Source organism: Coregonus clupeaformis, chromosome 12 (genome assembly GCF_020615455.1).
Source record: "Coregonus clupeaformis isolate EN_2021a chromosome 12, ASM2061545v1, whole genome shotgun sequence".
Lineage (NCBI taxonomy): Eukaryota > Metazoa > Chordata > Actinopteri > Salmoniformes > Salmonidae > Coregonus > Coregonus clupeaformis.
In genome coordinates, this window is record NC_059203.1 from 37589847 (window position 1) to 37605599 (window position 15753).

At 43.5% G+C, this 15753-nt stretch overlaps 1 protein-coding gene across 1 annotated transcript in view; it reads left to right on the forward strand.

Annotated features, from left to right (window-relative positions):
• LOC121578770 (collagen alpha-1(VII) chain-like) overlaps nucleotides 1–15753 on the forward strand; it is a 33006-nt gene that overhangs the window by 16325 nt on the left and 928 nt on the right. The window contains exons 37-58 of the mRNA XM_045224008.1: nucleotides 172–207; nucleotides 630–689; nucleotides 846–890; nucleotides 1002–1037; nucleotides 1127–1162; nucleotides 1249–1308; nucleotides 1453–1578; nucleotides 1679–1750; nucleotides 2330–2365; nucleotides 2453–2512; nucleotides 2633–2677; nucleotides 3763–3798; nucleotides 3951–3986; nucleotides 4166–4222; nucleotides 4420–4491; nucleotides 4602–4673; nucleotides 5328–5363; nucleotides 5589–5669; nucleotides 8271–8324; nucleotides 8858–8911; nucleotides 9062–9124; nucleotides 10853–10915. Coding sequence (XP_045079943.1) covers nucleotides 172–207; nucleotides 630–689; nucleotides 846–890; nucleotides 1002–1037; nucleotides 1127–1162; nucleotides 1249–1308; nucleotides 1453–1578; nucleotides 1679–1750; nucleotides 2330–2365; nucleotides 2453–2512; nucleotides 2633–2677; nucleotides 3763–3798; nucleotides 3951–3986; nucleotides 4166–4222; nucleotides 4420–4491; nucleotides 4602–4673; nucleotides 5328–5363; nucleotides 5589–5669; nucleotides 8271–8324; nucleotides 8858–8911; nucleotides 9062–9124; nucleotides 10853–10915 — 1236 coding nt within the window. The remainder of the gene's footprint in view (nucleotides 1–171; nucleotides 208–629; nucleotides 690–845; nucleotides 891–1001; nucleotides 1038–1126; nucleotides 1163–1248; nucleotides 1309–1452; nucleotides 1579–1678; nucleotides 1751–2329; nucleotides 2366–2452; nucleotides 2513–2632; nucleotides 2678–3762; nucleotides 3799–3950; nucleotides 3987–4165; nucleotides 4223–4419; nucleotides 4492–4601; nucleotides 4674–5327; nucleotides 5364–5588; nucleotides 5670–8270; nucleotides 8325–8857; nucleotides 8912–9061; nucleotides 9125–10852; nucleotides 10916–15753) is intronic.

The following is a 15753-nucleotide window of genomic DNA, read 5'->3' on the forward strand; positions in this document are numbered from 1 at the left end:
TCAAAAGGCCAAAACAGTAGCATTATAAAAATGTTATATTTTACAAACATAGTGGGTGGGAGTTTTCTCAAGTTTTTACTATTGCTGTCCATCTTCAGTGTATTTGCAAACAACCTAATCCAGATGTGTGAGTTTCACGTCATGTTCTCCCTCCCTCCATCCCCTTTACAGGCTGTAGCAGGACCCGATGGTGTGAAAGGAGCACAGGTGAGTGGTTGTCAGGTTTACTCTTCCGGTCGTGGTAACATCCGGTTAGTGGTGACTACAACCTCGCCCTGTTGAACCAGTTTATGGAGGCACAATAGATACAACTCAGAACCAGTGAATCATCATACTGAATCATACTGAATCATACTGAATCATAGGCCAACCAACAGACATATTGTAGACGGCTTTGACTAAAGCAGAATGGCATGGGGTGGTCTAGCAGTTAGGGCCACTGTGCACAATCACATGTGCCGTGTTGGCGTGAGTTCAAATCCGGCCCACTGTCTCTCTCATCTTTCCTGTCTCCCTCTAAGAAAGAGAATACAGCAGAATGGCAATCCTAAGGTGAGGAACTAGGTGCAATAGAATAGGATGGAACAGAGTTGAATGTAATGGGAGTATGTTGGTTGTGATTGGTTCAGGGACCTCCTGGTGTGACCTTACCTGGGACAGTGGGAGAGAGAGGGCTGCCAGGGCTACGGGTGAGTCTGCTTGGTTGAACCAATGATTTACATATTTCAGCTATTATTCAGGCAATTACTATTCAGATTACCAAACATGAGCAAGAATGTGTTTAGTGATTTCTTGATGACCACGTGTTTCTAAAATGGCATTTTTCTAAAATCGTTGTCCTTTAGGGTGAGAGGGGTGACAAGGGTCCTGCAGGCATCAAAGGGGACAGGGTGAGTAATGTCACTTAAAACAACATTAGTCGACATTCACAGATACTACAGTATGACAGTGATGAGGGAAATTATTGTGTGTGTGTCTGTTTCTGTGTCTTGTTGAAATAGGGTGCTGCTGGTGAAAATGGGGAGCCTGGAGAAGATGTGAGTCACCTTTTGACATTTTGTCTAACAGATTCACGTCTAACAGATGTCTGTCTTACTTACTTCTCCATCCACTTTGTCTCTTCTAGGGGGGCAGAGGACCAGCAGGGCCTAAAGGAGACAAGGTAATACACTTCACCAGCTGATTCCCTGTGTCTGTGTTTCCCTGGCTGCTAACCATGTGACAGTACTAACAGGATTTGTGTTGCAGGGAGAGAGAGGCATCGGACTGGCAGGGCCTCCTGGTCAGCTGGGACCTCAAGGGTTAAAGGTTACTATCATGGACTTGACAATACTTCTGAATGTTCTCATAAACATATATCACATATGTAGCTATGTTCATATTAACATATACAGACTTCTCAGTTTCTGCTCTTCCACAGTGAATGTGAACCCCTGTGTGTTTGTGTTTTAGGGGGACACAGGACACCCGGGCCCAGCAGGTCCTCCAGGAGCCCGTGGCGTAGCAGGGACCCCTGGTCTGGCTGGCCTGAGAGGAGAGAACGGAACCCCAGGACCCCCAGGACCTCTAGGACCCAGGGTGAGAGGGCCTATATCGCCATGGTAGTTGGGTGACTGGTCTTGTCTTGTTAGCCCTGCTCTGTGTTGTATGTTTATGTTGTATGTTGTCTCATCTCCAGGGTCTCCAAGGCTTTCCTGGTCAGACAGGGACCCCTGGAGCTCCTGGGCCCCCTGGACCCTCCGGCCTAGCTGTAAGTAGCCTTTACATTGATGACTTAATGAAGTGTGTGTGAGTGAGAGAGACAAAGAAAGAAATAATATAATATATTTTCTTATAAGTAGCCTAGCGGTTAGAGCATTGGGCCAGTAACCGCAAGGTTGCTAGTTTGAATCTCTGAGCCGGCTAGGTGAAATCTGTCGATCTGCCCCTGAGCAAGGCACTTAACCCTAATTGCTCCAGGGTTGCTTTCAATAATGGCTGATCCCTGGTCGTGACCCCACTCGCTGAGGGTGTCTCAGGGGGAGTGGGATATGCAAAAAATACATTTCCATTTCACACCAGTACAAGTTAAACACGTGTGAAACAGGACAAATGTAAGCACCCCTGTTTCGCCTTTGATTTAGCAGATGATGTTATCCAAAGCAACTTATAGTCATGCATGCATTCACTTTTTATGTATAGGTGGCCCAGGGAATCGAACCCACTATGAGCCACGCTCTTCCAACTGAGCTACAGAGGACCAAGGAGAGAGAGAGACTTTGTGTGTTTGCGTTTGCGTTTGTGTTATCTGTTAGTGTTCATTATCAATATTTCTGTTTTTCCTTACCAGGGTACACCGGGAACTGCTGGAGGCAAAGGGGACAAGGTGAGTTAAGAAAGAGAAAACACGTCTTCCAAACTGTATAATATCTTATCAAATAGGATGTGGTTACTCATAAATCTTCCTCTTTAGGGAGCGATTGGAGCAGGAGTACCTGGATTGAGAGGCGAGAGAGGAGACCCAGGACCCAGGGTAAAACCACATCACCATTTGAGTTGGAATTGTATCTATATTTGACTGTTGTATTGTAGAGTTGTGTGTGTGTGTGTGTGTGTTGGGGGATTTACAGATTTGTGTGTCTGATGTTTGCAGGGGGAGGAGGGTCGAGCTGGTCTAGACGGGGAGAGAGGACTAGTGGTAAATCTCTGTATTTTTCTCTTCTCGTTCATCACTTATTCATCACTGTCTGTCTCTCCTGTATCTCTACGCCTGTCCATCTTATCACTATCTTTGTAGTGCTTCTGTCACAGTTTACAATTTATCATTAGCAATTTTGAGTCTACCACCTCTGTCTAGTGCTTGATAATTGCCTCACATAGTTCTATAGTGTTTGTTTATTACTAGAGGTCATTGATTGGCCAAACCCTCAATTTTGATCCAACTTAATAGAGTGAGAGAGAAAATGAGAGAAGGGGGAAGGGAAGGCTGAAGTGAACGTAGATAGAGCTCAAAAGAAATAAAAGCTCATCAAACAAAAGTTTGTGTGGCTTGAGCAGTGTACTTCAGAAAATAGAAATGACTCAAACGAATGGAAAAGTTCTGAAAGCAAAAGACGTCGTCATCTTCATCAGCATGATGCGTAAACCTTTAAATTGTTTCCATCTCCATCCCTACTATACCTTTATCCATTATTGTCAAGCCCATTATCCCTCCATACATAGAACATACATATCCTGTTTCTCTGAGTGCAGTAGATTGCTCCTTACAGTGTGTTCTACCCTCCACTTTGATCTAATGATAGGCCTCTGTACTACCATAGCTCCTTTAAAAGCTGCCAGCCAGCCCCAGGTCCTCTGTCGCTATCTGTGCATTAGTGTTACTGAGAGTAGCGCTGTTCTCCAAGGCAAGGGCCACTAAACCTCTTCACCTTAGCACTCATCAAGACCATACTCAGCCTCTCTCACATTAGTTGCCTGGTAACTTCTAGAAGGGGGCTGGGTACTGTAGAGTGCCCATGGCACTCCACTTTAAACTCAGATGAGACACACACACAGACAGGAACTCACCTATTGCAGTACACGCATTTCTCCTACAGAAGAGTGCTAGTTATGGTGCGTATAGAGAGCTATTTGTTGTAGTTTTGGACGATTTCTGGTGAGGACGTGCATGTGGGAGTATAATTATTTTTTTCTTGTGTGTGTTCTGTTTGATTAAATGTATTCCTCTGGTGTGTGTGTGTGTGTGTGTGTGTGTGTGTGTGTGTGTGTGTGTGTGTGTACCAGGGCTTTCCAGGTGGCAAAGGAGGCAGGGGAGAGAAGGTGACTATTGTTCTCCACAGCTGTATTTTCCATCATTCTCTCTCTCTCGCTCTCTCTCTCTCTCTCTCTGTCCCCTGAGCATTCTGCTCATGTAAAATAATCAATTAAATGAACATGCCTGACTAGTGAGTCCTACTCTCAATATATTTCAGGGTGAATTGGGGCCGCAAGGTGACAAAGGAGAAAAGGTATGAATTATATTGTATGAGTAGTAATATTGTGTGTGTGTGTACGTGGTAGAATAATACAGAGAAGTGTAGAAAAATAGCAAAAGGGGAGACAATGAAAATAAAACCGAGAAAATATAAAAGTTGTGAAAATATTTTCTTTAACCTAGCTATCTTACAATTATGTTGTTCCCTTGCAGGGCGATACTCTCCTGGTGGGAGGACCTACAGGAGAGAAAGGCAACAAAGGAGAGACGGTGAGTGACCCTCTCAACCCTCAAAACCTCACAGCACTGATTATTGACTAATCAAATAAAACAATTGGTCACAAAAATACCTCAGAGCAGCAAGTATTGACTATGCCACTGCTAATCTGTGTGTGTGTGTGTGTGTGTGTGTGTGTGTGTGTGTGTGTGTAGTGGTCATTTACAACTGTTGTTCTCTTCTTTATCAGGGTGACCGAGGGCCAAAAGGGGGGCAGGGGGAGAAAGGCTTGAAAGGCAATGACGGCCCAGCTGGGGAGCAGGTGAGGTTGGGCTTGACAATGACAACAATTAATGGAGTTGGCAAGAGCACAAACAGCTCTGGGAGCAGGCTATTAATAACAGGAGTATAACTGTATGTGTGTCTCCACAGGGTCTGAGAGGTGAGCCAGGAGACAGGGGCTCTACAGGGTTCCAGGGGGCCAGAGGTCCAGGAGGACAGAAGGTGACTACATCACCTGACCTTTATCAATGCTTTCATCATCACTGCTGTGTCATATATGTCAGAACCAATATCATCGATAGTCAATCAATATCAGAATCAATATCAGAATGTCCTTGGGTGTATAATGGTTGCATTGCACACAGTTTTCCCACCCGTCGTGTGAGAATGGATCATCACACAACAATATATCCTGTGAAAAGGAACACAGTATTGCTCAGACTGGATGCTGTAGGTGACTGTTGTACAGATGCAGTGTTTACATTTACATTTTAGTCATTTAGCAGACGCTCTTATCCAGAGCGACTTACAGTTAGTGAATACATTTTTTATTTTATTTTTATACTGGCCCCCCGTGGGAATCAAACCCACAACCCTGGCGTTGCAAACGCCATGCTCTATCAACTGAGCTACATCCCTGCCGGCCATTCCCTCCCCTACCCTGGACGACGCTGGGCCAATTGTGCGCCGCCCATGAATCTCCCGGTCGCGGCCGGCTGCGACAGAGCCTGGATTCGAACCAGGATCTCTAGTGGCACAGTTAGCACTGCGATGCAGTGCCTTAGACCACTGCGCCACTCAGGAGTGTATAAATATAAATAGTATAAATTCTCTGCGCCACTCAGTGTTCTAATGGGTTTGTCTTTGTGTCTGTAGGGAGAGGCAGGCCAGCCTGGTGTACCTGGAGAATCTGTGAGTCTCCCATTTAACCTTCAGTTATGAAAACAATATATACTTTTTCTTGACCACATGAACTGACGTGAAAAACTCTGGGCCCTAATTATAGCCTATAACTAGGATCTAGAGTGCTTCCTGGTCAGGTCACATGGTCAGGAAAAACTTCAGGCCCTATGACTAACTCCCCATTCACTCCCCTATTGATCGATAAAAGACTGGTTGATTGTGTTTTTCTCCCAGGGTACACCAGGAAAAGATGGAATGCCAGGCTTTAGAGGAGAGAAGGGAGACGTGGGAATAACTGGAATGCGTGGAATTAAGGTTTGTACGCCTGTGTGTGTGCAGCGTGATGCGTCTGTTTGTGTATGCGTCTGATGCTTGTGTCTGTCATTGTATTTGAACTGTCTTTGAGTTCATCCCCACTTGAAGAAGTTTGGTGCCAACCTTGATACGTCCTCTAAGCTCCAGTGCCAGCCTTCCAGATGATGCCACCAGTCATAACTCTTCAATGGCTCCAAATTGACATCACGTAGCGGAGGATTAGTATAAATTCAGCTGGAAATAGCCCAGGATAGAGTATGCTTTCATCCTCATATGGTCTATAAATACCTTTAATGACGGTTGAAAGTATAATTTGTGTGTTTATGTGGCATTCTGCCAGACTAATAGGCTATCAGAACCCCCTAACCTTCCTACTGTATACTGCGTGAATCACTGTCCTCTTCTAAAGTAAAGACAAAGTCTGTCTGAGGGACACTTTCAGATGTGTTCAGTGTTTTCTTCACATGACCTTGCCACACTAACGACAGTACAATCACAGCATGATAATCTGGGTTTAGTAATGACTAATGCAGAGGGCACAATATCAGCCAGCTCAGTCTCACCATGCTATCAGAACCCCTTCAACTTCCCCATATCTGTCACTAGCAATTATGCTCAACAAATTACTCATCCTTTACAGTGCATTCAGAAAGTATTCAGACCCCTTGACTTTTTCCACATTTTGTTATGTTACAGCCTTTTTCTAAAATTGATTAAATAGTTTTTTCCCCCCTCATCAATCTACACACAATACCTCATACTGACAAAGCAAAAACAAGTTTTTATAAATTTTAGCAAATTTGAAAACTGAAATAACATATTTACATAAGTATTCAGACCCTTTACTCTGAACTTTGTTGAAGAACCTTTGGCAGCGATTACAGCCTCAAGTCTTCTTGGGTATGACGCTACAAGCTTGGCACACCTGTATTTGGGGAGTTTCTCCCATTCTTCTCTGCAGATCCTCTCAAGCTCTGTCAGGTTGGATGGGCAGCGTTGCTGCACAGCTATTTTCAGGTCTCTCCAGAGATGTTCGATCGGGTTCAAGTCCGGGCTCTTCCTGGGCCAATCAAGGACATTCAGAGACTTGTCCCGAAGCCACTCCTACGTTGTCTTGGCTGTGTGGTTAAGGTTGTTGTCCTGTTGGAAGGTGAACCTTCGCCCCAGTCTGAGGTCCTGAGCGCTCTGGAGCAGGTTTTCATTAAGGATCTCTCTGTACTTTGCTCTGTTCATCTTTCCCTCGATCCTGACTAGTCTCCCAGTCCCTGCCGCTGAAAAACATCCCCACAGCATGATGCTGCCACCACCATGCTTCACCGTAGGGATGGTGCCAAGTTTCCTCCAGACGTGATGCTTGGCATTCAGGCCAAAGAGTTCAATCTTGGTTTCATCAGACCAGAGAATCTTTTTTCTCATGGTCTGAGAGTCCTTTAGGTGCCTTTAGGCAAACTCCAAGCGGGCTGTCATGTGCCTTTTACTGTGGAGTGGCTTCCATCTGGCCACTCTACCATAAAGGCCTGATTGGTGGAGTGCTGCAGAGATGGTTGTCCTTCTGGAAGGTTCTCCCATCTCCACAGAGGAACTGGAGCTCTGTCAGAGTGACCAGCAGGTTCTTGGTCACCTCCCTTACCAAGGCCCTTCTCCCCCGATTGCTCAGTTTGGCCGGGCGGCCAGCTCTAGGAAGAGTCTTGGTGGTTACAAACTTCCTCCATTTAAGAATGATGTTGGCCACTGTGTTCTTGGGGACCTTCAATGCTGCATACATTTTTTGGTACTCTTCCCCAGATCTGTGCCTCGACACCATCATGTCTTAGAGCTCTATGGACAATACCTTCAACCTCATGGCTTGGTTTTTGCTCTGACATGCACTGTCAACTCTGGGACCATATATAGACAGGTGTGTGCCTTTCCAAATCATGTCCAATCAATTGAATTTACCACAGGTGGACTCCAATCAAGTTGTAGAAACATCTCAAGGATGATCAATCAAAAAACAGGATGCACCTGAGCTCAATTTCGAGTCTCATAGCAAAGGGTCTGAATACTTACGTAAATAAGGTATTTCTGTTTTTTATTTTTTATACATTTGCAAAAATCTATAAAACATTTTTTGTTTTGTCATTATGGGGTATTGTGTGTAGATTGATGAGGAAAAACATGTATTTAATCCTTAGAATAAGGCTGTAACGTAACAAAATGTCAAGGGGTCTGAATATTTTCTGAATGCACTGTAAGTATTTTAAGACTGGGACAGTGATCTATTCATGGTCAAACATAGTCCAACTCAGTTCTGCTGGTTTCTGTGACTGTAGGAGTCACTTCTTGTTCAAGCCCATGCTGACCTTCACACAACACACACCGGTTCTGACCAGCTGGTTGGTATTGGCAACTGTTGAAGTGAGTGACAGTTGTTGATGAGTCACCTTGTGAATGAGGGGTTGTGTTCGTTAGGCTGGGTTTGACTGGCAGCTGAAAGGACTGTCAGTCTATGTATAAGCTCTCTCTCTGTCTGAATTGGCAGTTTGGAGTAGTTTGTCCCACTGTGACTGACAGGGCCCCTCATCTGCCTCTCTAACTGACTAACTAACTGATCGTTTCCAGGGCGACCGAGGATCAAAGGGGGCGTGTGGATCGGACGGACCAAAAGGAGAAAAGGTACAGACAGACAGACAGAGAGAGAGAGAGAGAGAGAGAGAGAGAGAGAGAGAGAGAGAGAGAGAGAGAGAGAGAGAGAGAGAGAGAGAGAGAGAGAGAGAGAGAGAGAGAGAGAGAGAGAGAGAGAGAGAGAGAGAGAGAGAGAGAGAGAGAGAGAGAGAGAGAGAGAGAGAGAGAGAGAGAGAGAGAGAGAGAGAGAGAGAGAGAGAGAGAGAGAGAGAGAGAGAGAGAGAGAGAGAGAGAGAGAGAGTTCAATTTAATCAACTTTATTTATCCCTGAGGGGCCTTTATGGGAGTTGCATGGTGAGTTTTATAATTAAAGTGTTTCATAGCCACTGTAACTATGACCTCTCTCCCTTAAGGTGTTAATAATGAAATTGTATAAGATTAACAGTAGGGGAAAAAGGTGTGGATGCACCATGGTGTGTCTTTCTAATGACCTGGCTATAGTGGACGTGGGCTACATACAGAAGGGAATACTATTGGACTTTTTGATGGTGTAGAATGTTTTTACCTTCTCTTTCTGTAATCAGGGAGATTCAGGGATCCATGGGCGGTCAGGGATGCCTGGAAGGAAAGGTGAGCAGGTAAGAATCATCCCATGAATTACACGTTTAGAGGGCTCTGAACAGTACACCATTGAGGCTGATATCTGGAATTTAGTATTAAAACTGTATTATCAGCCTTATCAGCCAAGTGTGGACATGTTACCAGGTGTTGTTGTATCTGTGTTTCAGGGAGAATTGGGTTCTCCGGGGGCCACTGGAACCGCAGGCAAGGAGGGACTGATCGGACCCAAGGTATTAGTCTATGTATTGTTTGTTTGTTTGTTTGTTATTTATATATATATATATATATATATATATATATATATATATATATATATATATATATATATACTATATGGTCAAAAGTTTTAGAACACCTACTCATTCAAGGGTTTTTCTTTATTTTTAATATTTTCTACATTGTAGAATAATAGTGAAGACATCTAAACTATGAAATAACGCATGGAATCATGTAGTAACCAAAAAAGTGTTAAACAAATCAAAATAAATTTTATATTTGAGATTCTTCAAATAGCCACCCTTTGCCTTGATGACAGCTTTGCACACTTGGCATTCTCTCAGCCAGCTTCACCTGGAATGCTTTTCCAACAGTCTTGAAGGAGTTCCCACATATGCTGAGCACTTGTTGGCTACTTTTCCTTCACTCTGCGGTCCGACTCATCCCAAACCATCTCAATTTGGTTGAGGTCGGTGGATTGTGGAGGCCAGGTCATCTGATGCAGCACTCCATCACTCTCCTTCTTGGTAAAATAGCCCTTAAACAGCCTGGAGGTGTGTTCGGTCATTGTCCTGTTGAAAAACAAATGATAGTCCCACTAAGCCCAAACCAGATGGGATGGCGTATCACTGCAGAATGCTGTGGTAGCCATGCTGGTTAAGTGTGCCTTGAATTCTAAATAAATCACAGACAGTGTCACCAGCAAAGCACCCCCACACCATAACACCTCCTCCTCCATGCTTTACGGTGGGAACTACACATGCGGAGATCATCCGTTCACCCACACCGCGTCTCACAAAGACACGGCGGTTCTAACCAAAAATCTCAAATTTGGACTCCAGACCAAAGGACAAATTTCCACCTGTCTAATGTCCATTGCTCGTGTTTCTTGGCCCAAGCAAGTCTCTTCTGTCCTTTAGTAGTGGTTTCTTTGCAGCAATTCGACCATGAAGGCCTGATTCACACAGTCTCCTCTGAACAGTTCATGTTGAGATGTGTCTGTTACTTGAACTCTGTGAAGCATTTATTTGGGCTGCAATTTCTGAGGCTGGTAACTCTAATGAACTTATCCTCTGCAGCAGAGGTAACTCTGGGTCTTCCATTCCTGTGGCGGTCCTTATGAGAGCCAGTTTCATCATAGCGCTTGATGGTTTTTGCGACTGCACTTGAAGAAACTTTCAAAGTTATTGAAATGTTCCGTATTGACTGACCTTCATGTCTTAAAGTAATGATGGATTGTTGTTTCTCTTTGCTTATTTGAGCTGTTCTTACCAAGCTGACTTGGTCTTTTACCCCCCCCACCCCCCACCTTGTCACAACACAACTGATTGGCTCAAACGCATTAAGAAGGAAATAAATTCCACAAATTCACTTTTAAGAAGGCACACCTGTTAATTGAAATGCATTCCAGGTGACTACCTCATGAAGCTGGTTCAGAGAATGCCAAGAGTGTGCAAAGCTGTCATCAAGGCAAAGGGTGGCTATTTGAAGAATCTCAAATATAAAATATATTTTGATTTGTTTAACACTTTTTTTACCACATGATTCCATATGTGTTATTTCATAGTTTTGATGTCTTCACTATTATTCTACAATGTAGAAAATAGTAAAAATAAAGAAATACCCTTGAATGAGTAGGTGTTCTAAAACTTTTCACCTGTAGTGTATATAGTATAGTATATTTCAAAATGTATTAAGAGTACTGTGTATCGTTGTGTAACTACATGTCTGTGTGTTTGTAGGGTGACCGAGGCTTTGATGGAGTCCTGGGGCCCAAAGGAACTCAGGGAGAGAAGGGCGAAAGGGTGAGTCTTTAACCACAACTGAATCCACTCATAAAGTGCAGATCACCACTAATACTAAGGGCATGAAATCAGCAGAAGGCCAGGCAGGTTGACGTGATCAGAGAGTAGATTTATTTACAGGTCTTGGCGATCCAATTCGCGCCGCCGCCATATCATACAAAATATACAAGTAGATTTACCAAATATACACGGGTAATAGCCCAAAATAAATATCCTCTGTATCAGGCTTAACCTGTCCTATCTGAACAGACACAGGAAGAGGGCAAGACCGCACAGCCTCCGAGTCATGGGTAACTGCATACATGGAGTGTGTATAAAACTGGACGTGTCAACAGAAGTGGGAGGACAACAGAAGTGGTTGTATGGAAAGCGAATCAGCTAATTGGGCCGATTTGTTTTGCCATTGTTGAAAAACTGTAGCATTTTAGTTGATTGTTGAAAAACTGTAGCATTTTAGCTAAGCCCAATCGTAACCCTTTTCCTAACCTTAACGTCATTCTCCTAACCTGCCACAGTAATTCTCCTAAACTGCCACATTGCCATATACTACCCATCATTGTGACCTGTACGCTCTCGTTGGCTGGCCCTCACTACATATTCGTCGCCAAACCCACTGGCTCCAGGTCATCTATAAATCACTGCTAGGCAAATCCCCGTCTTATCTTAGCTCATTGGTCACCATAGCAACACCCACCCGTAGTCTGCGCTCCAGCAGGTATATCTCACTGGTCATCCCAAAAGCCAACACCTCCTTTGGCCGCCATTCCTTCCAGTTCTCTGCTGCCAATGACTGGAACGAACTGCAAAAATCTCTGAAGCTGGAGACTCTTATCTCCCTCACTAACTTTAAGCATCAGTTGTCAGAGCAGCTTACCGATCACTGCACCTGTACACAGCCCCACCCAACTACCTCATCCCCATATTGTTATTTATTTTGCTCATTTGCACCCCAGTATCTCTATTTGCACATCATCTTCTGCACATGTATCACTCCAGTGTTAATACTAAATTGTAACTATTTTGCACTATGGCCTATTTCTTGCCTTACCTCCATAACTTACTACATTTGCACACACTGTATATAGATTCTCTATTGTGTTATGGACTGTACGTTTTGTTTATCCCATATGTAACTCTGTGTTGTTGTTGTTTTTATCGCACTGCTTTGCTATATCTTGGCCAGGTCGCAGTTGTAAATGAGAACTTGTTCTCAACTGGCTTACCTGGTTAAATAAAGGTGAAATAAATAAAATAAAAATAAAAGAATCCTAACCTGCTACACATTTTAGCTAAGCCTAACCCTAACCCTTTTCCTAACCTTAACATCATTTTCCTAACCTGCTACATTAATTATCCTAACCTGCTATGTTAATTATCTTAACCTGCAATGTAAACATTAAGCTGACCCATGGTCACCTGGCTATGGCCGGTCTAACCAATAATGGAGCGCTGATGTTACACCCATCGCTGTTGATCCACCCGCTGATGTTACACCCATCGCTGTTGATCCACCCGCTGATGTTACACACATCACTGTTGATCCACCCACTGATGTTACACCCATCACTGTTGATCCACCCACTGATGTTACACCCATCGCTGTTGATCCACTTACTGATGTTACACCCATCGCTGTTGATCCACTAACTTATTTTGCAAAGCCCATTTTCAGACACATTCCAAGTATGCAGTTACCCATAGTTGGAGCCTCCCCTTGAGAAACCAAATTGAATCTGTCTAACAGGAGCTCAAACAGATACAGTGCATTCGGAAAGTATTCAGACCCCTTGACTTTTTCCACATTTTGTTACATTACAGCCTTATTCTAACATGGATTAAAATATTTTTTTTCTAAGAACCCAATGGTCTCTCTGACAGAGCTCCAGAGTTCCTCTGTGGAGATGGGATAACCTTCCAGAAGGACAACTATCTCTGCAGAACTCCACCAATCAGGCCTTTATGGTAGAGTGGCCAGATGGAAGCCACTCCTAAGTAAAAGGCACGACAGCCCGCTTGGAGTTTGCCAAAAGGCACCTAAAGGACAAGATTGTCTGGTCTGATGAAACCAAGATTGAACTCTTTGGCCTGAATGCCAAGCATCACGTCTGGAGGAAACGTGGCACCATCCCTACGGTGAAGCATGGTGGTGGCAGTATCATGCTGTGGGGATGTTTTTCAGCAGCAGGGACTGGGAGACTAGTCAGGATTGAGGGTAAGATGAACGGATCAAAGTACAGAGAGATCCTTGATGAAAACCTGCTCCAGAGCGCTCAGGACCTCAGACTGGGGTGAAGGTTCATCTTCCAACAGGACAACGACACTAAGCCCACAGCCAAGACAACGCAGGAGTGGCTTCGGGACAAGTCTCTGAATTTCCTTGAGTGGCCCAGCCAGAGCCCAGACTTGAGCCTGATCTAACATCTCTGGAGAGACCTGAAGATAGCTGTGCGGCGACGCTCCCCATCCAACGTGACAGAGCTTGAGAGGATCTGCAGAGAAGAATACAGGTGTGCCAAATACAGGTGTGCCAAGCTTGTAGCGTCATACCCAAGAAGACTCTAGGCTGTAATCGTTGCCAAAGATGCTTCAACAAAGTACTAAGTAAAGGGTCTGAATACTTATGTAAATGTGATATTGTCAGGGGGGGAGTTTATTATAAACTTGCAAACATTTCTAAAAACTTGTTTTTGCTTTGTCATTATGGGGTGTTGTGTTTAGATTGATGAGGGGGAAACAAATAATTTTTAGAATAAGACTAAAATAACAAAATGTGGAAAAAGACAAGGGATCTGAATACTTTCCAATTGCACTGTACATAAGCACTTGCCCCTCCCAGGACCATACAATTAGCCAATTGGCAATTACAACCAATAAACTGGTTCTACAATGTAAAAGACCATTTCCACATCTGTTGTTACATTGGTACATTCCTCTTAATCAGACTTAATGATTATTAAGGATATTTCATTACCATTCATACATGGAACAATAATGTTATCTTATTCAACGTACTGACGCATATTTCTATGCGCACTGAGGTGCGAGCGCTCCTATTACGCACAACCAGAATGACAGAGACATAGGACACAGACACATGGAACTTCGACATAACCCGGGAAATATGAACAAAGGAAACCATACATTGAATTAAATAAACATAACTTCTACCTCTTGAGTCTTGCGAACGTTCATGTGCGCACGCCCACTCAGAGGGTAAGAAATGGTAAATTAAAATATATTGTATCAATCATGAAACAGAAATATCTAAGTGTTGTAATACATGAAACGCTAGCAATTGTTGTAGGATTAGCTGGAATATAGATTTACCACACACAGAATTTTATTTTCTATCAAGTCCTGTGACTCGAGTCCACAACTCTGGGCAATAGTATACACACAACAGTGTCATCTGCATACAGGTGTTTGTAAAAAAAAATTGCAGATAGATCAACATTATTTTTATAGACAGTAAAAAGTACAGGACCTAAAGCCGATCCTTGTGGGACACCTTTCGTAATATCAAGGAAACCTGACTTAACACCATCAGAAAAAACATATTGTATCCTGAACCAATTACATGACTCCTGATCCATATCGATTACAGACAATCATTGAATCAATAAAGAGTGGTCAACACTATCGAAAGCTTTCAATAATTAAATAAAGAGGGCAGCACAGTGCTTCCTCCTATCCATACCCTTTACCGCATCATTTAACACCAAGGTTGCAGCAGAGATGGTGCTATAACCTGGCCTGAAACCAGACCAGTGAACACTTAGAATACATCTTATAGCTAGGAAGGATCTAAGCTGTAAGGGTTGGTGTGAGGTGTGACCCAGGTGCGGTGCAGGTTAGACAGTAGGCAGTAGGCAGAGATGGTGAAACAAGGAACTTTACTGATGGCCCGAAGCCAGGATACAAAATAACAGACTTTTCACGAAAAAGAAAGGCGGAGCAAATAAGACTCCAAAAAACAGGCAGACAGACAAAAATACGAAATACTAACTAACTATGACTGAAATAATAAATAAACAAGGAGAACACTTCTCAAGTACCTGTCCATACGTCCCGCGATCAGACACTGATTAGTACTGCTTGGCATAGTGAAACTAGCAGAGAAAACTGAGCAAGGGAACACAGGGAAGTGAGGGCATAAATACACAGGTGAATCAGATAGACACAGGTCACACCAATAGGAAGATGATTAGTCCCGACTGTGAGTGAGGCGGTGCCTCCTAAGGTTGTAGGAGGATGACACCTAGTGGGTTGCTCCGGAACTGTGACCCCCTCCTGTAACACTAAGCTGACAGTTTATTAATGGTTATTTAATTTTTTTTATCTAGGCAAGACAATTTCGAGATAGGCTGATAATTATTTAGGTCGGAGTGGTCACCACCTTTGTGGAGAGGGAGCACATAGGCCACCTTCCAAACCCTGGGGATAGCACCCAAGATAATCATCTGATAAAAAATAGATGTCAATGACTCCACAATCATGGGAGCAGAAAGATGCAGCAAGAAAGGATCAAGTAAATCAGCCCCAGTGGATTTTGTTTTACATCAATATTAATCAAGGCGTCTAGCACATCACAAGTAGAAATGTCACATGAAAAAAAAGATTCACTAGAAGTAGACTGATCTTCCATCGAGCCAACTGGAGGCTGGGAGAGGGAAGAGCAGTTGAATTACTGACCAGGATCAATTAAACCACCATTTATTTCAAATAAAAAGCCTGCAGAGATAAAATGCTAATTAAAATCATCACTTATCGAATTTTTCTCAGTAATGATGCCAGTGTCTGACACAACTTGCTTAGGCAGGGAAGGAGAGGAAGGAGTT